At 45.2% G+C, this 27500-nt stretch overlaps 2 protein-coding genes across 2 annotated transcripts in view; one reads left to right on the top strand and one right to left on the bottom strand.

Moving 5' to 3' along the window:
- Positions 1-12156: 12156 nt before the first annotated feature.
- The window catches only part of LOC143012783 (neural cell adhesion molecule L1.1-like), a 17692-nt gene continuing 2348 nt past the window's right edge, over positions 12157-27500 (top strand). Inside the window, exons 1-28 of the mRNA XM_076166084.1 lie at positions 12157-12295; positions 12818-12832; positions 13527-13629; positions 14197-14360; positions 15309-15431; positions 16014-16184; positions 16328-16442; positions 19162-19346; positions 19523-19654; positions 20343-20486; positions 20584-20695; positions 21299-21459; positions 21561-21720; positions 21899-22026; positions 22115-22216; positions 22381-22587; positions 22713-22783; positions 22869-23094; positions 23338-23444; positions 23642-23915; positions 24180-24302; positions 24388-24564; positions 24722-24862; positions 25005-25154; positions 25306-25437; positions 25553-25625; positions 25814-25825; positions 26807-27500. The exon at positions 26807-27500 is cut by the window's right edge and continues 2348 nt beyond it. Of these exons, the coding sequence (XP_076022199.1) occupies positions 12157-12295; positions 12818-12832; positions 13527-13629; positions 14197-14360; positions 15309-15431; positions 16014-16184; positions 16328-16442; positions 19162-19346; positions 19523-19654; positions 20343-20486; positions 20584-20695; positions 21299-21459; positions 21561-21720; positions 21899-22026; positions 22115-22216; positions 22381-22587; positions 22713-22783; positions 22869-23094; positions 23338-23444; positions 23642-23915; positions 24180-24302; positions 24388-24564; positions 24722-24862; positions 25005-25154; positions 25306-25437; positions 25553-25625; positions 25814-25825; positions 26807-27065 (3906 nt within the window). The 3' untranslated portion in view covers positions 27066-27500. The remainder of the gene's footprint in view (positions 12296-12817; positions 12833-13526; positions 13630-14196; positions 14361-15308; positions 15432-16013; positions 16185-16327; positions 16443-19161; positions 19347-19522; positions 19655-20342; positions 20487-20583; positions 20696-21298; positions 21460-21560; positions 21721-21898; positions 22027-22114; positions 22217-22380; positions 22588-22712; positions 22784-22868; positions 23095-23337; positions 23445-23641; positions 23916-24179; positions 24303-24387; positions 24565-24721; positions 24863-25004; positions 25155-25305; positions 25438-25552; positions 25626-25813; positions 25826-26806) is intronic.
- On the bottom strand, positions 17291-18268 carry LOC143013228 (uncharacterized). The gene has a single exon (XM_076166787.1). The coding sequence runs from the start codon at positions 18266-18268 to the stop codon at positions 17291-17293; it is 978 nt and encodes a 325-aa protein (XP_076022902.1).

Genomic DNA, 27500 nt, shown 5'->3' with positions numbered 1-27500 from the left:
CCAGTAAGACAAGAAAACTGGAACAGGAAAGGAAAGGATGGAGAGGTAAAAATAGAGAGAGAGAGAGAGAGAGAGAGAGAGAGAGAGAGAGAAAGAGAGAGAGAGGGGGGTAGTAAGGTAAAGTAGAAGGGAGGGGCGCAAGGTGCCAGGGGAATTGGAGAGAGAGTGAGAGAGACAGAGAGCGAGAGAGGGAGAGAGAGAGGCTGATGTCATCCCTGTGAACCAGCCAATGAGAGAGCAGCAAGGAGGGAGGAGAGCCGGAGCTGAGAAGGGTGTGTTTTATGTACCACTGCAGCATCAGTGCAAAGGAAAACAGCAAAAGCACGACTCAGTGGACGGGACAAGCACGAGACAGACAGGGGGAGACAACGGCGTGATAAGGAGGAAGAAGAGCGAGAGAAAGAGAGAGAGAGAGCTGATAAGAGGACGGAGGAGAAAGAGGGAGACACCTTCAGAGGTAAGACACAAATGGAGACAATAGAAACCCAGCATGCTCCTTGTGTGTGTGTGTGTGTGTGATTCCATGCATAAGAGTGTGTGTGAAGGGAGGGAAGCCTGTTAAAAGCGTGTGTGTCAGCAATTACATGTGTGGGTGAGGGCGTGTGTCTGTGGAGGGCTTGGGGGTGGGGTGTGTGTGTAATGATGTCTTACATAATGCGATGGCAGGTGTGAATTAGTGGTGGGTGATCTGGGTGTGTGCTGAGGTGTATGGCTGTGGCACTGTAGATACATGCATGTGCACGCCTCTCTCTCTCTCTCCCTCCCTGTGTGTGTGTGTGTGTGTGTGTGTATTCTCTTGTCTGCTTTCACTGTGCCCACCTTTTGATCTCACCATAAAGACATGAAAGTGCCATTCACAGTCTCCTCGTGTGGACAAACAGGCTCTGTCTCTTTGGGGAGTGTCTGCTTGACTCGATTCAGCTTTTTTCTTTTTCTGATATTTCAGTGTGTTTTATATCAATATTAAATGAAATGTTGCACTATATGACACCACAGTGCTGAATTATTCACTATTGGTCCATACTGAATTCCTTTCACGCTAAAACTCTCAGACGGACTCAGCGTGTCCGTCACCTTCTCTTTCTTTTACATTTTTAATGATTCATACTCACTGCTGAGTGATGAGCACAGAAGGAGTGTGACCGCTGTGGTGTGATTGTGTGTGTGTGTGTGTGTGAGTGGTGTTTTCCGATGTTCATGCTGGATACTGAAATCTGAGTTTGCATAAAGAACCAGGAGGGCGAGGGAGGGCAGTTCTGCAGGGCAGTGTCAGCGCTCATGATTTGATGTATGAAATTCCCACTTTTCCGCTTTTCCTGTCTGCCCTTTTCTCTCTTTCTCACACGGCAACAAGGTTTCTGTTTGCCTGTTTACTCTTGAATTCCTCTTTCCTCTCGTGGCAACATCACTTGAACCACAAAACACACACACGCACACAGAAAGAGAGAGAGACAGAGACAGACATGCAAACAGCTCTCTCTGTTGTTTGGATTGAAGGTTTTTCTCACTGCCGTTGCTTTGGCAGCAAAACGCCCCAAATTAGGCCAGAGGAGGAGGAGGAGGAGGAGGAGGCGGAGGAAGACTGAGGAAGGAAATTTGATAAGCTAGACAGTGAATGGAGGAGATATTAGTGAGTGAAAGATAGGATGAAAGCCTGGAGAGATTTATCAAGAGGGTGGAGGAAAGACTTTGCACAGAAGAGAATGGATCCAAAGGAGCAGGAGAGGCAGAGGAGATGAGGGGATGGAGAAAACAGGGCAGATGAAAAGGAAGTAAAAGTGTGGAAGAGAGGAGGAGGAGGAGGAGAAGTTTGTATCAGTTTGAGCTTATTTTTGGCCAAATCCTCTGTTTTCTCTCACATCCTTGACAGTAATTAAGTTGGCTGAATCCACCCGGTGGGACTTTACACTTTATCGATTTTCCTTTGTACTATTACAGCCTCCAAACTAACAGACCAGACAGCTCAACTCTTCTCCAGAACATTAGCATGAACACCTACATCAGTGTGTTGATGCATGAAGTCCATTCTGACATTTTGTTAAATAGGTGATATCAGCCTGTGAGTGTTTTCCAGCTGTGGTGCTGAAGGAGTTAATGGAATGAATGAGTTTAGTCTGCTTGGATTTCTTCCATGAATAAAATCAACACGGAATTGTACTTTTTAATTAAAAATGTGGTATCTGGTTGAAAAAGAAATCTAGTTTCAACTCAAAAATGATTTATTGTGGTTCATTAAATATTAACTATAATAAAAATTAACGATGTTTATAATTTACGGCTTGATGTGTTCATTTGAGGGATAATGAGTGTAAAAATGATGGAAAATTCAAATCACTTTAATTGATAGGTATTTCATTGTTGAATAATTAATTTCAGCATCAATTGTGCTGAAGTAGAGAACAACATGTCAAAATGTTGCTTTCTGATCAACCATCTTAATATGAAACATAAAAGTTTACCTTGGCTCCTGGCAGTCAGTCTGTCTGACTTTCTAAGCAGCATCTAGATTTGTTTCACAACATTCAGGGTAAAAGATACACATTTCACTCGTCCCCGCATGTCTATAAAGTCAATTAAACATCCCAGGAGAAAGGTTGAGGAAGCAGGATGGAGCCAGACTAAAAGGTCTGTGTTGAAGCACAGCAGGTCAGAAGGAGGTCTGATCTGAGAAAATGAGATTAGTCTGACTTTTGCTCTTTTTTTCTTCTTCTCTCTATCTCTGCCTTTCTCCTCCTGCATGTTTCTCATTGTGCCTTTTCTCATCCATCTTCATCCATCTCTCTCTCACGCCCACGCTCCCTCCCCTCTGATCCATCTTTCTTCTCTTTTAGCATTTCTGTCTCTTTATTTTCCACTGTTTTTCACTTCCTCCTCCTCTGAACGAGGTCTTTGTGCTGAGAAATGGGAGGAATGCCCCTCTTCTTCTTCTCCTCCTTATTCCGCTCATATTTTTTAGAACCTTTTCTTACAGTGTTTGCAGATGAGTGTGTGTGTGTGTGTGTGTGTGTGTGTGTGTGTGTGTGTGTGTGTGTGTGTGTTGGGTTGAGGGGGGGTGCATCCATTAGCTAGGATTAGGGACTGTAGGAGGGTTTAACAGCCCCTCGGTGTTTGGGCTTTAATCTCCTCGGAAACAGCTAATCTAATCTCAGTGGCTTTAATGTGTACAGTTCACACATGTGTAGAAGTAGACACACACACAAGGGACAGCCCCCCCCCCCCCCCCCCCCCCGCCCGCCCGCCCCCCACCCCGTCCCACCACCACACCCCCACCCCACACACGCACGTAACCGCCTGCAAATATGTGACTTGTGTCTGTGTTTTCTGACCACAGCAGTTGGTGAAAAGAGTCCATTCATGACATGACCTCAAACACAGAAGACACTTTATCAACCAAATATCTGACCAGCAATATCATCAGCACTGAACTGACACATAGCACATGGTGTGGACGTGACTCACATGTCCACAATAACACAGGAGGATGTGTAAGAGACTAATGTATGCATGTATGACTGAACTCTGACTCACAGAACATGCGCTCTTTACGTTATGTTACAGCCCAGTAGTGCTGTAGTAGCGCAGTAGAAGCAGGAAGTAGGTAAGCAGGTAGGAAAAGTGTATAAGAGTATAATTTCAAGTATAGACATAAGTTAGAGGATGGAATTCATCAATTGACAAAACACAAACACGAACTGTCACCGTGTTCATACAACTTCAGACACATGAAGACAAAAATCGCCTTAATTGAGAAAACAATGCAAACTTTCAAAAGAAAACCAAACCTACTGTCACACCCCCAACAAGCCTGATCAACCACAGCATGAAGCACGCCTGACGTATGCCTGTTTGTCTCACATTGTTACTAATCTACAGTCACTCTGACATATCAGGGATTCAGACACTATCTGACATGCTGAGGCCTTCACAAGCTGTTGTCGATGGAAATCTTCCACTCAGTAAATTGGTTTGGTCAGGAGCTAATCTCAATCCATATCTGCGTAAAACACAATCATCCAATTTGCAATGACCCTGATCTATATGCCCTATCAGTAATTTCTCCAATAAAATAGACGAGGCTTCCGCTGTCAAAATAGCCTTCAGGAATCACATTGTCAATTAACAAAGCGACTCATCCGTTGCAGTGATAAATGATTTCAATTCATAGTCTTGCTCAATTTGCATTTCTTTCGCTGTTCAGTAATCTTTGTTAAAGGGTTTTACATTTTACAAAAAGTGATGCAACAGACCTGCTCAGGATCTAAATCTCACATTGAAAAAGGAGCCATACAAATGATTTATTGTTGGGTCTGATGAGCCAGAATTGACCACAACACGGGATAAATGTGGTTTCATCTATGAGAGTATTTTAATAATGGGAACATTGCTGTATTTGGCTTTCTTGTTTCTCTCCTTTTTCTTCATACCACTGTCCCAGATGTCATAACTTCTCCCAAGGCTGCCTATCTGCCTCCATATACGGATATTCAACACTTTGTTGCAAAAACACACCAGATGTCTGTTTTAACGTGCTGCAGCCTCCTGTTGACCAGATCTGTTCAAATCCAAGATGAGGCAGGCGGGAATTGAGACAATAGCAAGCGGACCTGTGTATGTGTGTTTGCGTCTGTGCGAGAGAGAAGGAGAGAAAGAGAGAGAGAGAGAGAAAGAGAGAGAGAGGGGTGACTCGAGGAGATGCAGGGAGTGGCACTGGAGGGAAAGCGAGGGAGAGGTGTGGAGGGACAGAGTGGGGGATGGGAGAAGAGAGGGAGGGGCAGCGTGGGGGATGGGGGAGAGAAATATTGCTGTGTGCTGCTGGAGTCAGGGGGTTGCCATGGTGATGGGGGAAAGATGGGAGGGGATGGGAGAGAGAGAGTCTACACCTCACACACGTATACACACAATGCAAATTGACATTTTGGTTGGCTGATTAAATAATGTGATAAGCATCCCATCGCCTTTTAATTTAAATCTTCCTTCCCGGTCTTTCAGGGTGGGGTGAGGGGAGGACAGATGGGAAAAGAGGGAAAGATGCTGCGGAGGGATGAAGGAAAGCGAGAGAGAGGGCGATGAATAGAGGCTGAGTGGAGTGAAGATGCAGCAATGTGATCTCTCACTTGGGAGCAGTGTAGAGTTGTGGCTTTGTAAAAAGAGATGAGCTGCTTCAGAAAGCCTCCAGAAAAACAACCAAAACTCATTCTGGCAGTAAGTTTCTTCAGGCTGGCGAAACATCTGTGTCTGAATGATGCTCTGTCGGATCACATCCAGAGCTCAAATATTGTTGGCTTTGAAGATGAAGAGGATGAGATCTGAGCCGGAGTCAAAGCCACGGCTAACTTCCTTTACCTGCCAGAGATAAAGTGTGAGGTGGTGCTAAGGAACCAAAAACATAGGAAAAAAAGTGGTTGAGGAGAGCTTGGCAAGCCTCGGGGCTTTGGGTGTGTGTGGGTGGATGTGATGGGTGTATATGTGCGGTGGTGGTATGACAAGGTGTGTGTTTGGGTGTGTGTGCGTCTGTGTAGGTGGGTGGTTATCTAGTAGACATCTGTGTTAAAATGAAGGAAGAATTGTTGGACATGTCAAAGCATATATATGTTCCTATAGAAATGATCACATCAATCACACTACTATGATGAGAGATTGGAGAGTGTGTGTGTGTGTACATGTATACAATGAGCACCGTTCCTCAAATCACCTCCAAACTTGTCAGAAACATTGTTGAGGGGAATCCCCACAAAAGTCTCCAACCACTGCCACTGTTGACAGAAAGCCGCACCATGACTTTGTCAGGCAGCAGTTCCCTGTCAGGTAGAAAGAAAGAAAGAAAGAAAGAAAGAAAGAAAGAAAGAAAGAAAGAACGAACGGACGAACGGACGAACGAACGAACGAACGAACGAACGAACGAACGAACGAACGAACGAACAATTGCCTTCTCCAGTGATGTTGCTTAGCCATGTTGTAATCACCACATGTCATGTATTGATTGATGTTGCAGTACAGCAAACCTCCTTTGTGTAGCACCAGCCGGAGGTCTGACAGCTCTAGGTGCTCCACTTGCTTACTTGACATCATGTTTTAGTCCACTGTGTTAATTAAGATGATTAGATTTAATCAGATAGTAAGAGGATTATGCTCTTTTTATTCAATAATTCCCCAGTTTCTTTGAATAATTGCCTGACACTAATAGTTAATGTTTCCTGCTCATTTTTCATGGCTCGACCTCTTGATTAGGAACGACTGCTCGGTCCTGTTCTTCAGTTTCTGCTCCTCCTCTGTGTTTGTTTGGGCTGAACGCAGTGATAGATGTATGGCCGTGGGTCTTGTATATACCGCCCAGAGCGCTCTGTTACACTGTGGCCTCTCACAGCTGGTGCCACTCGCCCGTCGGCTAAGTCTAATAGACTCCTGCCGTGCCTGAAACCCACCCAGTGCGGCCTGGGCTGTTTATCCAGGCACATACCGTCACTAATGACAGATTTATACAGCCGCTTTGTTTGTCGTGTGTGGAGGCAAATCACAAACAAATACTCGAGAATTGCTTTCCTCTTCTCTCTTCTCTCTCTCTCGCTCTCTCTCTCTCTCTCTGTGTGTGTGTGTGTGTGTGTGTGTGTGTGTGTGTGTGTGTGTGTGAAGAGGGTAATCCAGAGGTGACTAAACACGGTCACGGCAATAAGAGCTGATTTGAATGTGAATGGAGTTGTGTTGCGCTATGGGACCAGAGGGTAAATTGGGCCCCCGTTCAAATGAAAGGCAAATAAAGAGAGAATTGACAGATAACAGATCAATTTCAATAGTATGATAGAGAGAATGGCAGAGAGACATATAGACACACAGACATGTTTGAAATGAGACTATCCCCAAAACACTTTCTCCCCTCACCTCATATCTCGATGACATTGTGATGGACACACACACACACACACACACACACACAACAGTGTGCAGACAAGGTGCAGAGCAAACTAAAGATCTCTCACCTGGGAGTGATAAATCAGTGGTTGCAAAATCTTGTATGAAAAGTAAAAACAAGTAGTATAAGTCAGCCAATAATTGCTCATCTCTGAACTTTTCAGACATTGTGCACACAGACACAAGCGGCGATTTGGCTGCCAGATTGAGACGTTTGTGTGGCAGAAATGTGAAAGTCTGAGCTTGTTATCACAGAGGGAAATGTGTCATTTTGAGCAGTGTTTTTATTCATTATACTGTAATGTTTTTGATGGTGATTCAGCTCCTTTCCTTGGCCTCATGCTATGACGCAGGGTCTTTGTTTGGAAGCACAAACACACATCACATCCTGTGCAGCCAAGGAAACCCGGAGCAGCAAGAAGAAAACCTTTCTTGAAGTGAATTCTTTGGTCTTGTGTCAAGCAGCAATCCATACACGATGAATGAGGAAATGTGGATTATGTCTTTAAATCTGAGCGTTGACAGGATTTCATAATCAACACCAAATCTAAATTCTCACCTTGTGTGGCAGTGATGCTCTCCTCTCTGTTACAGCCCCACTTTTATGGTTGAAGCTGATAAGAATGTGTAATTTTCACATCAAAGCATCGCCTGGAGCAGATATGGAGGCCGGGCGATAACAAGCAGAGGCAAACACAGTGACAAATAGCAGTTATTGATGGAGAAATAGGTAGTCGAAACAAAAAAAGTGGGGAATTAGATGAGGAGGGAAAAGGAGGCGTGTCATTTGATGTGCTTTGTTCCACTGTCAGAATCCACCTCATGCGTATTGAGTTATTCATCCCCTCCTCTTCCTCAGGGGACTCACAGTCCAGTTAGGCACGGACACAAAGGAAGCTCAGCACTGGCACGTGGCTGTGGGCTTTAGCGTCTGAGTGTGTATGAGCTCATATGCCCCCAAATAACACAGAGCTGCATGATGACATCAGATGTGTCATTGATCGGAAAAGATGACCGTTAGCAGAAAGGTTACATTCCCAAGACAAACTGACTGTGAGAGAGAGTTCAGATCACAACACCCTCTTCTACAATGCAAAGGAAGAATCATTTCTTTGTAAAGAAAAAGAGATGTTTCAGTCTTTCTACCTCAGCCAAGGAGGATTTTCACCAGCGTCAACTAAGAGAGAGTTGAGTGGCGTAGGGAAGAAAACAATGACATGCAGGGACAAATTCAGGAAATATCTCTTTATCAGTTTTGGTCAATATCTATATAATATCTATCAATAAGTAATAGAAAAAAAGACATATCTTTCCCATAATATGCAAAGAATATTGCTTCTTATGACAAATAAAGCAATCAATCCAGAAATCCTAATAAAAACAATAGATACTTCACTGCATGTTATCATTAATGGGTCGATAAACATACACCTGCATACATACACACACACACACACACACACACTAACACACACACAAAGACGTATTTACCTTGGCGGTACTATATTAAAATGACAGCTCTGTTCCATATTCATGAGGGTGGAGGACATCAGAAGTGTGATCTATAGACAGAAACACACTCACACAAACACACACACATGCACATATTTGTGTGTGTACATATTTATATGTACACACAGGCCTACACACACTGATAAAGGTAGTTGTGCTGCTGCTTAATCTCACTTTACTGTGTAGCATGGTCAGCACTCTTATTTTGAGGTGTGTGTGCGTCTGTGTGTGTCTGTGTGTGTCTGTGTGTGTCGGTGTGTGTATATTTAGTGTTTAATCGTAAGTGTGAGGCTCACAATGAATAATGAATTTAGGTGAATTTAGGTCACACGGCCAACAGGGAGAGAAACTGGGAGTAGCTTTTTTTGTGTGCGTATGTGTGTGTGAGTGTGTGTGTATGTGTGTGTGCGCTGTGTGCATTTGGAGAGGAAAGAATCCCCCTTCCCCCCCTTCCTCCTCCATCCTTTTTGCTTCTGCTTAATCTCTCCATCCATACTTCCCATCCTCTGCTGCAGATCGGAATCTATCAATGAATGAATTTCTCGCTCCGTCAGGCACCATCCTTCTACCTAACCCCCCCTAAAGCATACACACACACACACACTCCCATACCCATACCCCCTCCCAAAAGACCGTCCCACCTGCACCCCTGCCCCCTCCCCCCTCCACCTCTCACCTCCCCTCAGGCCTCCTGGCAGACTGTCCCACCTGCCCGCTCCTGCCCCAAAGCCCCTCAGGTTTTATGGGACGTCCTAACACACTGATGGGGGCAGGGGGATAGGGGGGTGGCAGGAAATTGGTACAGTATGTTTAATGTTAAGCGGTACAGAACGATGGCTGCCCGTGGGGCCTGAACCAACTCTGTGCTGCTTCCGATAACGTTTAATGTTTACAATACGAATGGTTAACATGAGGTCAAATATGAAACTCTGTCGGTCAGTTTGGGAGATGGAGAAGCACCAACCCAGAGTACTAACAGGATTCATCTCAGTCATCACTCATCTCTAACTCCTAAGTGGACTTTCCCCGTCTTTAATGGGCCTCTGGCTAATTTAATTGAAGCGTCAGTTAATGCGTCAAATTCCCAGAACGGCAAAGGAACGATAAAAGAGAACAGTGCAGCTCCTCGCATGCACTGAGTGCCATCGTGTGCACGGTGCAATTCAGAAATGTCTTTAACAATAGAAAGACGCAGACAACAAAGGAGACGTCGCTTCTTTAGATTAAGACTTCATCCGTTAATGAGCGCTGGCCCCTCCCCCCTTCTTAACCCAGCCATGCAGGAGGTCCATGAATATTTAAATTAAAGGAAGTCCAGACGAATAACCTTGTTTTTTACAAGCACGCAGCAGACGTGTGTGTGACGAGCGTGTGAAGACGCCAGTGAAGACTTCAGTGAAGACGCATCCACACTGGAGCTCGCAGACACTTTTTCATCATCTTCCTTTATTTTCTGTACGCGTGTTACACTTTCTGCCTGACCTCATTACATCTGGAGAACCCCCGCTGCTACTCGTTATCCCCACACCACAAGCACACACACACACACAGCCACACACACCTTATGTCCCGCTGTTCTGTTTGGGTCATTTATTTTGTACATAAGCCTGGCAGGTAACAGCAGCCACTGGGGCCTGGGGCAAGTGTGTGTGTGTGTGTGTGTGTGTGTGTGTGTGTGTGTGTGTGTGTGTGTGTGTGTGTGTGTGTGTGTGCGCGTGTGTGTGCGCATGTGTGCGCGTGTGTTGCGTTTAAGTGACCATGAAGTGGACCAGATGTGTGTGTGCGAGTCAGGAGTCATAATTGACAACAATAACAGACTAGCTGGGTTGATATCTGACAACAATAGAGACCGAAATTGGGTCGCGTGTCTTTCCTGTGTGTGTATGTGTGTGTGTGTGTGTGTGTGTGTGTGTGTGTGTGTGTGAGAGAGAGAGAGAAAGAGAGAGAGAGAGAGAGAGAGAGAGAGAGAGAGAGAGAGAGAGAGAGAGAGATGCACTGGGGACAGGTTGCGTAATTATTGCATGTAGGCGGGGGTCTACATTAGCCAGCTGTCACTCCTCACCCCTCACCTCACCTCACGTCTGTGTGTGTGTGTGTGTGTGTGTGTGTGTGTGTGTGTGTGTGTGTGTGTGTGCATGTGCGTGTGCCTGTGCGTGTGCCTGTGTGCGTGTGCGTGTGCGCGTACCTTTTTAAGGGAAGACCTTGGCACGGTTGCCCTTTGAGATTGATAAGTTATGACAACTTGTGTAAGCTCCTCTGCCCTTGTTGTCTGTTCTTGTTTCAAAGACTCCAGAGTCTCAGCATGGTGTCAGTATGATGGGACTTTGTTACGCCAGGCAGAAACCCTATATATCATTGTCATCAGCACCTACGGGTGTCATAATAATATCATAATATATATTTAGAGTGTTGCTATCCAATGTACTGGATTTTATTATGAAAGTTATTAATTTGAAGGCATTTTTGACCGTCTGTTTAAAGAGATCTGACTTTTTTTTTGTTCAGAGTCGCTGTGAGTATTTCAAAGCATAGGGCAGATTTTTACCAGCCTGAGTGTTGACCTGCAGATGGACGTGTAATTATTTGCATCTTGTAAAAATGTGAAAACGACCATATTTGGACTTTGGGCCCAATGTGGCAGCGAACAAAGACAGAAGGTCTGACCCTTCTGTCTGCTTTTACCCTGTCGCTCAGGCTGTCAGGGGTCAGTGCTCAGTCACCAGGCAGGGACAAAAGATCTTTAAATGAATGGAAATGCAGTCGCGCGCACACACACACACACACACACACACACACACACACACACACACACACACACACACACACACACACACACACACACACACACATACACACACACACACACACACACACACACACACACACACACACACACACACACACACACACGCACACACACACAAGAGCCTCTCTTTGTAATGTCATTAGGAGAGGAGATGCTTCCTGCTGCTTTCATCTGATCTTCCATCTTCATCAGGATGACCTAATCGCTACTTCTTCTGTCTTTCATACACACACACACACAGACACACGCACACGTGAATATACACACATGCACACACACACACACACACACACACACACACACACATATAAAAACAAAAGCTTCTACTTTGGATATCTCTCTCTTTTGCTCCCTCCAAACTGTGTTTAAATAATGAATCAATTAATTTAAAATGAATTTCCAGCAACACACAAACACATTCATTGTTCTTCTTCCATACTTCCGTCCAGGTCAATATTCAGTGTAATTAGTGGATTCATATTTGTCTTGTTCCATGGTGATTGATGTTTGGCGAAATTAATGATCTCTTTGCTTTCTTTTCTTCTCTCTCCCTGTCCTCTGCACCCCCAATCATCCTTTCTTTGTTCTCTGGGTCAATCTCTGTCCCCCATGTTTGCTCTCTCTCTCTCTCTCTCTCTCTCTCTCTCTCTCTCTCTCTCTCTCTCTCTCTTTCCCTCTCTCCCTCTCTCTCTCTCCTCTCCACAGTGGGAGAAAGCGCTCGTGGACCTGAGCGAGGGCCCTTCGGTTTGGACTGTGACAACAACACACGCAAAACAAAACACACGTCTTCTCTCTCCCGCTCTCCAGAGGGTCTGGGAGGTCCCTGGAGTGTGTGTGTGTCTGTGCGTGTACAGGCCAAGAGGGGGGTGTGTGTTTGTGTGTGTTGATGAGTGTGTGGGTGTGTCGTGTTGCTGTTCATGGGACATTGAGAAATGTGTGTGTCACAGCGTCGGTGGACGGGCCATAGGGGGCTTTGCTCCCCTGCCCTCCTCCTAATCCTCCTCCTCCCTCTTTCCTTCCTCTTCTCCACCCATCCATTTGCTCAAGGAGCCATCCAGATCCCCAAAGACTGTGAGTACCTCCACTATACCTCTAAATGTGTAGAAGTAAATACAAAACATACACACAAACACATATGTATATGAATAAAAGGCCAAAGTCAAAGGTCAGCAGTCTGAGCCGCAGAGAGGCCCCAGAGGAGAGGAAGAGGAGACGAGAGGAAGAATCAGATTCAGCTTGACCTTCAGTCAGTGACCCTCTCTTCTGGGTGTGGCAGCGATAGAGGGAGAGGGGGGGGGAGTAAAGGAGGAAAAGGGAGAGGGTGACGGGAAGATGAAGGACATGAGGGGAGGGAGGGATGGAGAAAGAACGAGACGGATTAGTACAGAATAAAGATGAGGAAGAGAGAGTGAGGGGTAGAAAGTGAAAAAATGTAAACTGATGAGTCAGAAAAGAGAAAAACATCTCAGTGTTTACAATGACCACATCTTTTTAGGAATGTGTACACATGTGAATTAAATCACTTTGTGCATCTGTCATCTGCTCCGTCTTTCCTCTCTGCTCTCCTTTCCCTGCTTTCGTTTGGACAAACAGATAAAGTGCATAACAGTAAGTGACTTTCCTTGTAGCTCTGTGTGTGTGTGTGTGTGATGCCTTTTACTTGCCTGCTAACGTCAATGCCCACTCAGTTCCCGCAAACCTGTCATCTAGACGATAGAGGTCCTTTATCCAATCTGTTGTTACTGCTGTTGTGACTTTCTGTCCTCCATCACAATGAGTGAGGACCTTCAGCTTTTAACAACACTCTGCTTGATTTGAGTCCTGCGGTAACAGCACTGTTACTCTCAACTTTACACTCAAGTCCTAATAGATTAAAAATTGTGACTGTGCACACACTTATTACACTTTCAACTCGCTGGCTTGGTTTGATGTTTGATTCCCTCAATCAGGCAATTAGAGCAGGATGTGGTTATGGTCCATTATGTCGTTCATTTGCTCTACAGCTCTGACTGTGATCATCACATACCATCTTGACATTTGTGGATTATCTCAACAAATAGCATTATAATGATGATTGATCTCATGATTGATCTCATCAACACAACACATTGTAAATTAATGGACAACTCGACAGACATTTGTGCACGTTTATTTGCTCCCTCTACTCAAAGGCTGCATTTACTGTACAGCGTTTTGTATCTCTTTCAGTATTTCATTACAGTATACATTGATTTGTTATGTGTGTGTGTGTGTGTGTGTGTGTGTGTGTGTGTGTGTGTGTGTGTGTGTGTGTGGTGTTCAGTGTCACAGCCTCCTGTGCTGACAAAGACACCAACATCATTCACAGCCTTTTCTCTAGAGGACATCAGTCTGTTCTGCCAAGCCTCCGGTAACCCGGCACCCACGTATGTACACTAACTGGACCTGTGTATCATTTATCCACTATGTTTGTGCGTGCGCGTGTGTGTGTGTGTGTGCGTGTGTGTGTGTGTGTGTGTGTGTGTGTGTGTGTGTGTGTGGGGGGCCATTTGTCCACTTCCTTCTTCTGGCCTTCTTGTTGGCATGGCAATAAATGCTTCTCTAATGAAATCACAGCAATAACAGAATCATCTCTCTGCCTTCCCATTCCTCTTTTCCATGGCCCCTCCCTCTTTTTCTCCTCGCTCTCTATCCCTCCTACTCCGATAACTCCTCCTTACTCAAACTCAAAGCTTTTTTGTTGTTTTGTTAAATATGCATGTACTGTATTCGCATTTTTCGGCTGAAGACACATTCAACCACTGAAAACAGCCCATTCAGGATACTTTCTCATTAAGATCCTCTTCCTAAATAACCTGCATTCTTCATTTATTTTTTCTTCTTTTAAAGTATTCTGAGCAATGTATCTATTTAAGTGTTCCATGCTCGTCCAGATTGTGTGTGTGATTGTGGTTTCCCAGGTCTCAGCATGATCTCACTTTCTTTGACTCCAGTTACCGCTGGGTGAAGGACGATCAGGCATTTGGGGAGGAGCTTCAAGGGTCTGGGGTGCTGCGAGGGGAGGAGCCTATCGAGTCCTACCAAGGCAATTACCGTTGCTACGCCTCGAACATACTCGGCACTGCCATGACGCAAGTCGTACAGATCATCATAGAGTGTGAGTCACACAAGCTTGCCGTTATACACACGCTCACACACAGCCCGCCGAGAGGTGCAGCCACTGATATAAAGTCATGTTCACATACGCAATTAATCAAACACGTACATGTCCACATACATCCAAAACTACACTCACATGTATATACACTCGTGTTGACAAATGATTCAGGTACAGTAGGATAGCACACACACACACACACTTCAATGACTCAGTGAGGTTGACTGGGGCCACCTGTTCTGCTCTCTCATCTCTTGTTGCCTTGGTAACTATTTCCTGGAGACAGAGCTGTGATGTCACTCATGCCTGTGAATGCACAGGGTTGCCAAGCACAGGGTGGTGCTGGGAAATCGGGGTATCACTCGACACTGCTTAGCCTGGCCGCAGGCACACAGTGGTTAAATCCATTAGATGGTTGATGAGTGTTAGTGGCACAGTGACCCTCAGGATGTCAGATGAGAGAGAATTGTAAACATTATCTCATGAATAAGCTGTGTCCCTCTTCATTCACCTCCTCATGATGCATAATTCTGTAATTGCCTGCAAAGCCCCCTCTACCACACATTATTATTAGAACCAGACGCTGTAATTCATCATCATCATTTCCCCTGTTCAATAACAACAACAACAATAATTAATATTGCATACAGTATATGGATTTCCCTCTGTATAAATAGCTCTGTAAGGATTCCATATGTCACCACAGGCTCCAGCAGGCTGAGGCTCCTCACTGAATACAGACGGTTATTACTCATAATGCTGCACATGAAACACAGATGCAGAGATAATAGTTAATGTAGCAGTTTTACAAAGAGCAGGGTATATTTCCAAAATGCTTTCATTCCTTACCTGAACAGAATGCTTGCAGACAATATAAAACCAAAATGGCTACAGGGGTATTAAGTCCAGACATGTAAATAACTTATAATTTGTTGTTTTTTGTTTCAGCTCAACCCGTTCTTCCCAAACAGCAGCGGTTAATGAAGGAAGCGCACGAGGGAGAAAGCATCATCCTGCCCTGCAACCCTCCTCACAGCTCCACTCCTCCAGCCATTCACTGGATGGACAAGGGTGAGTCCGATGCCCAGTGATGGTTCACTTAACTGTCAGTCTGTGTGACTGATGGTCCGGCACTTTGCCATCTTTCCGATAAGCACCCAGCCTGCCTGACCCTCTGCCCAGCTGCCCAGGAGTGACTCAAACCTGAGCGGGTTTGTCCCTCATTCCAGCTGAGAGGCCTGTTGGAAGGATTTGCATCCGTTCGCTGCATTGCAGACGTTTCCACTCAAGCTAATGCATGCAGCACTGTCAGCTCATAAGTTTCCTCCTTACATTTTCCTTCTTTGTATTCTGTTCCCTCTCTCTCTCTCTCTCTCTCTCTCTCTCTCTCTCTCTCTCTCTCTCTCTGATGAAATCATTCCTTTTGGTTTCACATTTGTTTAATTCGTACTTAAAAATCAATACTGCAGTGCACTGAAGAGGATTTCCTCACAAAGTGAACCCACTTGAGGAAATGTAACAAATTCACTTTCTAATGGAATGTGCACATTACGTTTTGCATCTCTGTATTCCACCTTCTGTGCTCTTCTCTTTCCTTTTCCTGTCTTCTCCTCCCGTCCTAACTCCTTTTCCTCCACACCTGTTCTGTTTCAGCATTGGTGCACATCACCCAGAGCGACAGAGTGACGGTGGGCTTGGATGGAAACTTGTACTTTGCTAATCTCATCAAAAACGACAGCAGAGACGATTACAACTGCAACGCTGCGTATGTAGATGCCAGGACGATCCTGCCTGCATCAACCATATCCCTAGAAGTCGCGGCCAGTGAGTTCACACACACACACACACACACACACACACACACACACACAGTGTGACGAGTAGCAAACCTATTTTGACTGCACTTTGGTTCTCAATTGGTGCATATCAATCACTTACATCATCTGTCTGTCTGTCTGTCTGTCCAGCTAATGATGTCATTGGAGGTCGAAAGCCACACCTTTTCCATCCTACTGGTTCCCACACCCCTGTGTTGGCCTTCAGGACACGCAAGGTGGTCCTCGAGTGTCTAGCCAAAGGCCTGTAAGGATACATCTGTCTCTCACTGTGTGTGTGTGTGTGTGTGTGTGTGTGTGTGTGTGTGTGTGTGTGTGTGTGTGTGTGTGTGTGTGTGTGTGTGTGTGTGTGTGTGTGTGTGTGTGTGTGTGTGTGTGTGTGTGTGTGTGTGTGTGTGTGTGTGTGTGTGTGTGTGTGTGTGTGTGTGTGTGTGTGTGTGTGTGTGTGTGTGTGTGTGTGTGTGTGTGTGTGTGTGTGTGTGGGGAGGCAGTGGCTCAGTGGGTAGAGCTTCCGCTTGGGAACCGGAGGGTTGCCGGTTCGAGCCCCTGCCGAGGTGCCCCTGAGCAAGGCACCGAACCCTCAATTGCTCCCCCCTCTGCGAAGGGTGGTAACTGGAATGTAAGTCGCTTTGGATAAAAGCGTCTGCCAAATGATCGTAATGTAATGTAATGTAATGTGTGTGTGTGTGTGTGTGCTGAGTGCTTTACAATAAATATATTAATTCACTTCCCATTATTGGGGGAAATACACTTGGATGACTAAAGTTTAAAAGCAGGATTGCCTTTATGAATATAAAAACTATCCAGTCCACTTGTTTGACCTTTTATCTGACAGGAAGTTGGCACAGCCTGTGAATTGATATTTGATGTCATTTTATTGTTGCATCACACATCACAAATGAGTCTTACACAGCTCTGACTCACTCATTACTGTATAATCTTACTGATCTGGGAAATAAGTCTGATTCATGGTAAATACCACCGCACCTAGCAGGTGTGTGGTAATACCACAGTAAGTACTTTACACTGAGAGAAACATTTAAATGTGTCTGCTAAATGGCATGTTAGTGTCTGTGGGTTTGGATATCCTCTTTCTTACAAAGGGAAGAGCAGGAAGCCGGTCAATGTGCAGCGGTTGTTACCATCATCATAGAGCTGATAATTTGTGGGCAGACGTGCGTACACCACATCACTCTCCTCCAGCTGGAGGAGGATTGCATTGGAGAAGTACATATTGTCTTGATCATTCTTTTTGACGGCACTTCTCAAGACCACCTTGTAGTTATGATACAAGGCTAAACCAAACGTAACAGCCTGAAAGTCAAAACCAGTGTATGTGAAGTAGTACAGTCCTCTTCGTGGGGCTGTGAAGATACCTGTTATTGGGTTGTACACTTGGCCAATGTTTGAGAAGATTTTCCCATAGGTCAGGGTTGTGTCTGTATTAAAGGGTCCAACTTTCCCAGCGTCTGTCAAGCCAACAGAAAAGGCCACCTTTGGTCGGTTTGCCTTCTCGGTCCTCAGCTCCTCCAGCATCTCTTCACCGGTGCTCATTCTGACCTCCATGGCTGTGAGCTGTGCAGTTAGTGCCAAATCGTCTCTACTCAGACCATCCAGCCTCTTCTCATGGGCTGACACTCTGTCCCCCATGGTTGAAAGCTGTGCTGCGTTCTTTCTCTCCATCTCCTCGACTTTACTCTTTTGGAGTTGCAGTTCAGCCTTAGTGGAGCTCAGCTCATCTCTGAAGGTCTTTACCTCAGTCTCGGTTGCTGTCATTCTAGAAACCACAACTGCATTTTCTCTCCTGAGTTCCTCTAGTTTAGTTTGGGTTGAGTTCAGCTCTGCTCTCTGTTCATCGACCCTCTCCTTTTGGTTTCTCAGCTCGACCGTCTGTTCCAACACCATGTTTCTCAGAACTATGAACTCACGCCAGAGCTCAATGCTTCTAGCTGTTGTCTGAAGGTTTGGCTGCTCATGGGTCACCTGCTGAGGGAGGTCATTTTCTCCATTTTCTTCTTCAGCCAGTGTTCTGCACAGGCTGAACAGCAGCACTAGCAAAGCCTCCCACTTCATAGTGTATCGCACAAGTTATCTACAAGCCACTGTCAGCTACATTTTATACTCAACTCCACAAAGTGTATGAGAACCTGACCATATGACACTAGCAGGGCATTCTGCCAAAAGTAAACTGTGGGAAACCTGCATGTGGCAGTTGGATGAGTTGTTAGCTGAAATTTTGAAGCAGAGTTTACTTTTTCATCTCATTTTCAAGCAGTAATGTGTCAGAACGCCCCTAATGGTGATATGTTCAGTAATTACAAAATGTGAACGTATGTGTGAGTATTAAAGTCTATAAGAGCACCGCTTCAGGCTACAGAATCCTTCATGAATTTATGATGTGGAGTCATTTTCCCTTGAGCTTCAGCCCCACTCTGCTGTGCACATTCAATCAAACACTCCCTGATGATGTTGCACCATGTCTGCTTTGTGTCTCTATTCAAAGTTCATTGGTAGATCATTGACATAATCAAAGGCATTTGGTTATATCTGATGATCATATGTGTACAGTTGGCAGGATATTGCCTTTTGTGGACATCATAGTTTGACAGTACACACACAGAGGTTCAGTGTTGCACGAACACACTATTTTATTACATCGTCTTATCTATCTCAGTGTCGTTCCTAATTTCTATTCACTCTAATTATCCTCGTTCCCCTGAGAGAGAATGCTCCATCTCCATGGCGATAAATGGAATCTCATCATAATTTTGCCTTAACGATTAGATGGAATATTCTATCATTACAAGATCTTTCTCATTCATCTGCGTTTGAAGTCCGGACTCTTCACCTCCATTTGTTTCACCCTAATTTCCTCCATATCTGTCAGTTGATCCATGTCTTTCCCTTCTCACTCTCCATCTGTTTGCTTTCCCATCTGTTCTTCCTATCTCTCTCTCTCTCTGCAGACCTACGCCACAAATAGAATGGAGGAAGAAGGACAGTAACCTGGATGAGACCAGCGGGCAGGTGCACAACCACGGCCACTGGCTTCACTTTAACAGGATCACCCTGAATGATGATGGGGAGTATGAATGCAGAGCCTTCAACATCCACGGCTCCACTACACACTCCTTTACTGTCAGTGTGGAAGGTACAGCTGCTGAACAAAACCTTGTCAGAAACACTGCCTGACTTTTATTTAATGTATCTATAACATCAAATTAAAGCTGTACAGAAAAGTTAATAATTCACAGTTAAATAGTTCAAGTAACTGGTGAACATTATGCGTACATTACAGTTTACTGGTCTTTATTGATTTTTGCGTAGCGGAACCCTACTGGGTGAAGGAGCCCAAGAACCAGCTGTACGCTCCTGGTGAAACTGTCCGTCTGGAATGCCAGGCTGAGGGCATTCCCACCCCGGCCATCACCTGGAGCATCAACGGTCAGCCCCTCGCAGGTACTGCTTACTCTGGACTGGAGCTGTCAGAGTTTCTGTTTTGTTTACATTTACTATTTGCCACAAGAACACGTTTGACCATCTGGCTCTGACATTTCAGAAACCCCTAAATTTCCAAAATTGCTAAAAGTAGAGACTTAATTCATTCGGTTCACTTGACTTTTGCGTGTGTCCTTATACACAATATGGAGCTTGATGAGCACAGATGGGTTTCAGGGAAGAGGAGTCCATTTCCTGGCTCTTACAGGCAGTCCACTAACTGTCCACTACAACAGAGAGAGGCTCTTAAGCTTGGATTAATTTTCCAGCATCCCTTTTTCAGATAGAGTGGCCAAGATCCTCATTTGACCTCAGTGCTTACAGAGTCAGAAAATAAGAGGGAACTATGGTGCGACTACTACCTTTCAAACTATGCGGTTTATAACAGATCAGCCAAAGAATATATTGATACTTCACCCTCAATAAGCACAGCTGCTTAAAACTACACAGAAAAGAGGGTCAGGGCCTCTGTAACAGCTGCTGCTTAATCTGTTGGCAGGCAACTTCTTGGTTAAACATTGCTTTGTGGTCAGTTTGTAGACGTCGCCATGCTCCTTTTTTTCTCAAGCTGGCAATATTGTCTCCTTTTAACCCCTTCCCGCCCTCCTCTGTCACCATTTTTCCTCTCCTCATCACTCTTTCCTCGCAGGAGTAGATGAGGATCTACGTCGGAGTATGTCCGGCAGCGTGTTGATACTGAGGGATGTTGTATACGCCGACACCGCCGTCTTTCAGTGTGAGGCGACCAACAAACATGGCAGCATCATCCTCAATACCTACGTCTATGTTATTGGTATGGACACACACTGGAATGGTCAATGAGGTATTGCGGAGCTCTGTGTTTGCATCCTGATGTTGACTTTGTTCTTTGTCTCCGTCCTCTCTATCAGAACTCCCCCCTCAGATCCTATCCTCTGATGGAATGGTGTACAGGGTGATTGAAGGAGGAGATATCAGGCTGCACTGTGAATCCTTTGGATCCCCGCGACCACACGTCACATGGTAAGACAAACACACACACCAGCACTGTGTCCGTCAAGTCGCAGACCAGTCTTAGTAAAACCTTAGTGCATAATTCAGCAGCTATTCTCTGTCGGTGTTCCACTTTAATGACATTTAATGATGTAATGACAAACAGCCAATCAAAATGAACTTATTCCTATTAACCTATTCACTTTTCTGGTTATATACCTTCTGATGAAAACTATAAATAAATACTGAGGAAATTGAGAAATTAAAATATTACGAATCTAATAGAGACAATAATAACTATTAACCCTTTGCACCAGAAACAGTATTGTAATTAAGATGAATATTTGCAAAAAAGTATAAAATATGTATGAAAAGTATAACAAATTCTTTACTCTACAAACATATGAAATATATTTTAAGCCTATTTGAACCTCTACATTTCTAACATCACACAAACGGTCACGCCAGACCCACAATTTTAAAGGAGCAGCGACCTCTAGTGGTTGCCTGGACAGCAAGCACTTTGTAGCTTGGTCTCCCATGTGGGACCCTGACCACACCCAGGCTTCACCCTCACTCAGCTTCTTTGTGTGTGTGTGTGTGTGTGTGTGTGTGTGTGTGTGCGCGTCTTAGGGAGGGTCAGGACACAGTTCCCATTCTGTCAGACCCTCGTATCTCCCTGCTGACCAACGGGACAATAGAGCTGACCAACGTGACTCATGATGACAGCGGAATCTACACCTGCTCTGTCAAATACAGCAACATCTCCATTGTTGGTCACCTGGAGATCTTCAGTGAGTCACACACACACGCAGATACATCACAAATGCAAATTGTCTTTTGCCAGTTTTGTGAAATGCCTGCATGCCCACATTGTTGCTTTGTTCCTCATCAGATCAAACAGTGATACTGACCCGGCCCCAGGATGTGCGGACGCTCCAAGGAGCCAACGCTCTGCTGGACTGTCAATTCTACAAAGACCCTCAGCTGGTTGATTACCAGATTGTCTGGCGTAAAGACAGCTCCAAGCTCCAGGAGTCATCACCGGATGATAGGTAAGCGGTAGTCCTACACAGTGTACGGCACATTCATTTCAACCTGTACTCCTAAACGTACTCCCAGTGCTGGTATCAGTGTATTAAACTGGCAGTAACATTACAACATCATAACATATAGTCTTTAACACCAACTTACTTATCCCCCTCTAATTCCACTGTCTGTATGTGTGTTTAGGTACACTGTCTTTGAAAATGGCACCTTGAAAGTCACACATGCCCAATCAGAAGATACAGCCTCTTATTCCTGCGAGGTCATCACCGACCTGGACCACGCAGAGGCCAGCGGCTCCATCACTGTCATCGGTACGTCTGTGTGTATTGCGTAAATGTGAGATGTGTGTGTCGGTGTGTTTCCATTGGAGCGCTCACTGTTGCTTGTTTTTTTTCTCAGCACGGCCGGACGCTCCCAAGGCTCTGGAACTGTCTGATGTTGAGGACCACAGCCTCACCCTCATCTGGATCCCAGGACGCTCACACAACAGCCCTATCATAGGTGCTCAACACACACACACACCACCAGCAGCACATACGTCTATGTTCAGTAGTTACCTCTATCCACCTTATTTCTATATCCTATCTTCTATATCTGAGTTTTGAAGGCTTGGCGACCGATGCTTGTTCTACCATCATCACCTCTTCTCTCTGTCTTTCTCTCAGGTTTCACTGTGGAGGGCAGAGAGGAGCAGCACACAGAGGAGGCCAAGTGGAGGTGGGAGGTGTGGAAGAATGTGTCTGGAGACGTCAACCACTTGGAGTTGACCCTGCAGCCCTACTGCACCTACCGCTTCCAGGTCATAGCGGTCAATGAGGTGGGCCCCAGCGAGCCCAGCAAGCCCTCGGACTACTACAGCACGCCACCTGCTGGTGAGTATCACAAAACTCTGCTGCTGTACTGTTGATCAGCTCTCACGCTCAACATCTCAACTAGGATCTGTCATAATTACATTTTCTTTACATGCTGTCCTTCCTTCTGTGTGTCTCTCTTCCAGTTCCTTACAGTAACCCTACTGGTGTGCGCACTAAGTCCATGGAGACAGGGACTTTGAGCATTACATGGGATGTGAGTACTTCAGTCTGAATGCATTTGTGTGTATCTGTAGGCCAAGGTTGAACGGAAAACATCTCATGTATGTGTGTCTGTGCAGGACATGGACAAGCACTTGCACAATGGCCAGGATTTCCAGTACAAGGTGTTATGGAGGCCAGCGGGTGGGAAGGGTTCACACTGGAGCCACGGCTTTGCTAAGGCTCCACCCTTCGCAGTCAATGGCACAGGAACCTACACACCATACGAGATTAAAGTCCAGGCTGTCAACTCACTGGGAGCAGGACCCATGCCAACTGCTGAGATCGGACACTCCGGGGAGGACTGTACGTCATATCACTGGCTTCATCTTTCAAAAATTACTGTTGATTTGCCATATAATTATACTACAGTTTACCTAATATCATGTTCTATAAGCAGATAACAATGATAATGAGATGCAAACATGATTCTGTGAAAATAGCAAAAAATATTATTCCTATAGCAATGTGGAAACATGATTTCTCACCTTCTCACTCTCCTCTGTCTTCCTCTCTCTCTCTCTCCCTCGCTCTCTTCCTCTCTCTCAGTGCCTCTGGACGGTCCAGGTGGGGTAACAGTAACAGTGATGAACAGCACAGTCAAAGTGAGCTGGAACGAAGCCCAGAGGGTGCAAGGGATGCTGCTGGGTTATAAGGTACCAATTACAATCTAACTCAACGACACTAATGCCAATTAGGCTTTTAATTATTGGTATTGTAGCAACAACTCTTGTATGCTATTGATGTGATGTCCTCTGTTGCCCATATTGGACATCAGTGAAAGTTCAGTGACATGCAGTGCACACGTTCTGTCTCTCACTCTTGGCTGTCCCCTCTCCCCGCTGTGGCACAGATCTACATGTTGAGGCTGGGTCTCCAGAGAGGACGAGGACGGAGGTCCCTTGGAAAACTGCACCAGGAAGATGACAGGGACAGAGAGGGGAGGACGGGGCGAGGGAAGGACAGAGAAGAGGAGAGGAAGGTGGTGACGGTCAGAGGCATGAAGACCTCAGAGGAAGTCACGGGACTGCGACTGTACTCAGACTATGAGCTGTCAATCACTGCCTTCAACAGCAAAGGGGAGGGCCCTCACTCCCCAACTCATCACTTCAGCACCCCAGAGGGAGGTGAGTGTAACCAAAACCTACATTTTGCGTAGTTATAGTATGATTCAGTGTCACAAATGGCCTTTAAATGTTGAGTCCAGTTGCAAGTAGCATTTTTATGATTATTGAATAGAAGCCACTTCAACGTCTGAAACAATACCAACACACACTGAGCAAAAAACAAGCTCATTAAAGTACTGGGCATGAAACACTAATGGTGTATGTGTGTGTGTGTGTGTGTGTGTGTGTGTGTGTGTGTGTGTGTGTGTGTGTGTGTGTGTATAGCTCCTGGCCCTCTTCTATCCCTGACTTCTGAGAGTGCATCAGAGAAATCCTTGACTCTCTACTGGACTCCACCAAGTGAAACCAATGGCATCCTCCTGGGCTACGTTCTGCAGTACCAACAGGGTAAGAACTGTTTCTTTCACTACTTTACTCTCAGATCATATGAGAAATAATCCCTGATGATGTGTTCATGTTTGTGATCCATTAGAAGTGGAGAGCAGAGACAGCCTGTGGCAGATGGAGACAATCAGTGATCCCAGTGTGACTCACTTTGAGTTGGAGGGTTTGGACCCCAACAGTCATTACAACTTTAAAGTGATGGGCTGCACCGCTGGTGGAGAAGGACCTCCAATCACACTGAGGGCCATCACAATGCTTGATGGAGGTAAAATCACATTGCGTCAATTATAATGTCTCATTTAATTGCCACATTTACACAGTCCTGACAAATCTATCCATTTCCTTTCCCCGCTCTTCTTCTTTTTTGCTCTCATCTGTCTTTCTTTCTCCAAAACATCTACTTGTCTTTCTCTTCATCTTAGTTCCTCCATCAAACATCACCATGGTGCCCGCGGAGACGTCAGTCAACCTGAGCTGGGTGCCAGGAGAACGGAGTAGGAATCATGGCTTTTACATCCACTACCTGAGGAAGAGCGGTAAGAGAGGGACGAGGGAACAAAGGAGTCTGGAGAAAGAGGATTGTTTACATCACAAGTGTGTTAACATAATGGAAATCACAGGTGAGGTAGAAAATAATGAAAGCTGTGTGTGGGTTTGTGTGCGCTTGTGTGTGTGTGTGTGTGTGTGTATGTGTGTTTGCTGCAGCTGGCAGTCAGTGGGAGGAGTCAGAGGTTATAAACACCACACAGGGATTCTATTCGCTAACAGGCCTCCAAGCAGGAACTCAGTACCACCTGTTTATCATGCACGGAAACGACACACTGTGGGAGGATGAGATATGGACCACAGGACCAGGTAGGAGCAGAACACACACCTAGTATCTGTGTACACAAGTCACATTTCCATGCAAATAGTAAATAAACAGTATTATTGTCTCCATATTCACAAGATTCAAGGTGAAATCATACATCAAACTTATTGGTATCAATCCTTCTCCGTCTCTCAGAGCTGTTAGAGGTGGCTGGTGGATTTGCCACACAAGGCTGGTTCATCGGACTCATCAGCGCCATCGTGCTGCTGATGCTGATACTGCTCATCCTCTGCTTTATCAAACGCAGTAAAGGCGGCAAATATGCAGGTAAACACACACAACTAAGCATGAATGCAGGCATGTAGGCACGTACAAACAAATACAGAGTTGATATTGTAACTGATTTAGTCCAGAGTCTGATATCAAAGTTTTCTTCCTGCAGTCAAGGACAAGGAAGACAAAGAAGTGGATTCTGAGGCCCGGCCAATGAAAGATGAGACCTTTGGAGAGTACAGGTTTGTCTTTCTCAACTCTACACACACATGAACACACACAGATATTTGTCTGGATTGGACTGTCAGGATCTCCACACTTTTTCTTACATGTAGCTCTTAATTTTCTCAGCTTTATTGTATCTTTTCCCTTTGGTCTTTCCTTTCCTTTATCCTCACTTCTCTGCCGCTCCTTCATGCTCTGCCTGCAGATCATTGGAGAGGTGAGAGCTCTAACTGCCTGTTTGATACCTAGATGCTCATGCTTTGCTGCTGATACATTTGTCACAGTCACTTCATGTTCATTTGGATGGCTGTATTAAGAGAAAGAAAGAAAACTAGAAAGTGTCCATTACATGTACTTTCTTTCAAATAAAACAGGCTATAAACAATATGTCATACACTTGTGCGCAAACCAAACTAACCCTTAGCTTGCCAGGTGAGAGTGATGCAGACGAGCAGAATGCCTCTGGCGTATGCATTACAGGCTTTAAGGGTATTAATGAACTCTTCAGTCAGATACACTCCTCCATGCTGTCCTAAACCCAGATTGCATTTCAGAACTTTCTTTAATCGTTTAATATTCCTAAACTTAACAGGACTGACAGTGAAGTGCTTCATGTAGATGTTACAATGCAGGGATTTATACAAGCTACCCGATCTTTTCCTAATGGGAAAGCAGTTGGGTCTGATGGCTTTGGAATAGAAATTTCTTAGTAAAAATACCCAGATAAGATCCATTTATGCTGCAGATGTATAAGCACTCTATCAATCACCACGTCCCGCCTCCCGTCTCTATATGGAGCCAACATCTCACTTATCCTGAACATGGATGAGGAGCAAACAGAGCCCTCATCCTAAAGCCCTACTGCCCTTTTAAATCAGCATCTGATTTAACAAATGCATTACTACATCACAACCAAACAGGTTTTATCCCAGGCCGACTGTCCTTTTCTAATTTGCAAATATAAGGATTCTAAAATTGCTGTTCTTTCATTAGTTTGATCAATTAAATTGCCATAGAAACCTTGGCCAGAAGCATTCAAAGTCAAGGTGAGATGGACAACTCCATTTCTTGACATGCAGACAATGTTGTTTTATGTTGTTTTGGAGGCAATTAGAGGAATGGTGCTCATTGCAAATCAATGGTAAATGATTTGCATTACTTTGTTTGTGAGGCCTCTCTTTCTCTGTCCATTTTTCAGCGATGCAGATGAGAAGCGCTCAGAAAGCCAGCCGTCCCTGTGTGGGGAGAGCAAGCTGGGCAGTGACGACTCTCTAGCCGAATATGGAGACAGTGTGGACATTCAGTTTAATGAGGACGGCTCTTTCATTGGCCAATACAGCGGGCGTGGTCCTGTTCCCCCGGGCAACGAAAGCTCTGGGCCTGCCTCCCCTGTTAACCCGGTCCCACCTCCTCCCATCGCTCCATCCATGTCGACCATCCTGAACCGGCCCAGCTAGACACACACACACACACACACACACACACACACACACACACTTACACACACAAACACACACACAAGCAAACACACACACACACTGAAGATCTACAACATGACACAAAGGGATAGACCACTCCTGACTCCACTGCCTGTCATAACTTTAAAGTGCGTGAGCGCATGCCTGTTACACTCTGATAACCCACCCACACACACACAGACACACACAAACAAATTCACATCCGACACATGCTCTGGTGACCAGACGTTTAACACATTCCACAGGTTTATGCAGTGAAGCTGTTTACAGGAAGTCTTGCCTTTTTAATGCCAAGTTTACACACATGGATACGTTCAGATATAGAAATAAACCACACATTCAAAACAATCCAGACAACCCTTCACTCTCCTACAAGTGAAGAGGAAAGAGAGGGAGGAGGACAGTTGAGCAGCA

This window comes from Genypterus blacodes, unplaced genomic scaffold (assembly GCF_046128005.1).
Source record: "Genypterus blacodes isolate CSIRO-AG114 ecotype Tasmania unplaced genomic scaffold, CSIRO-AGI_Gbla_v1 ptg000156l_1, whole genome shotgun sequence".
NCBI classification, from domain to species: domain Eukaryota; kingdom Metazoa; phylum Chordata; class Actinopteri; order Ophidiiformes; family Ophidiidae; genus Genypterus; species Genypterus blacodes.
This window is presented reverse-complemented; position numbering and strand designations above follow the sequence as displayed.

Excerpts from the sequence above, each read along its gene's own strand:
- LOC143013228 (XM_076166787.1), bottom strand. The coding sequence starts at position 18,268 with ATGAAGTGGGAGGCTTTGCTAGTGCTGCTGTTCAGCCTGTGCAGAACA.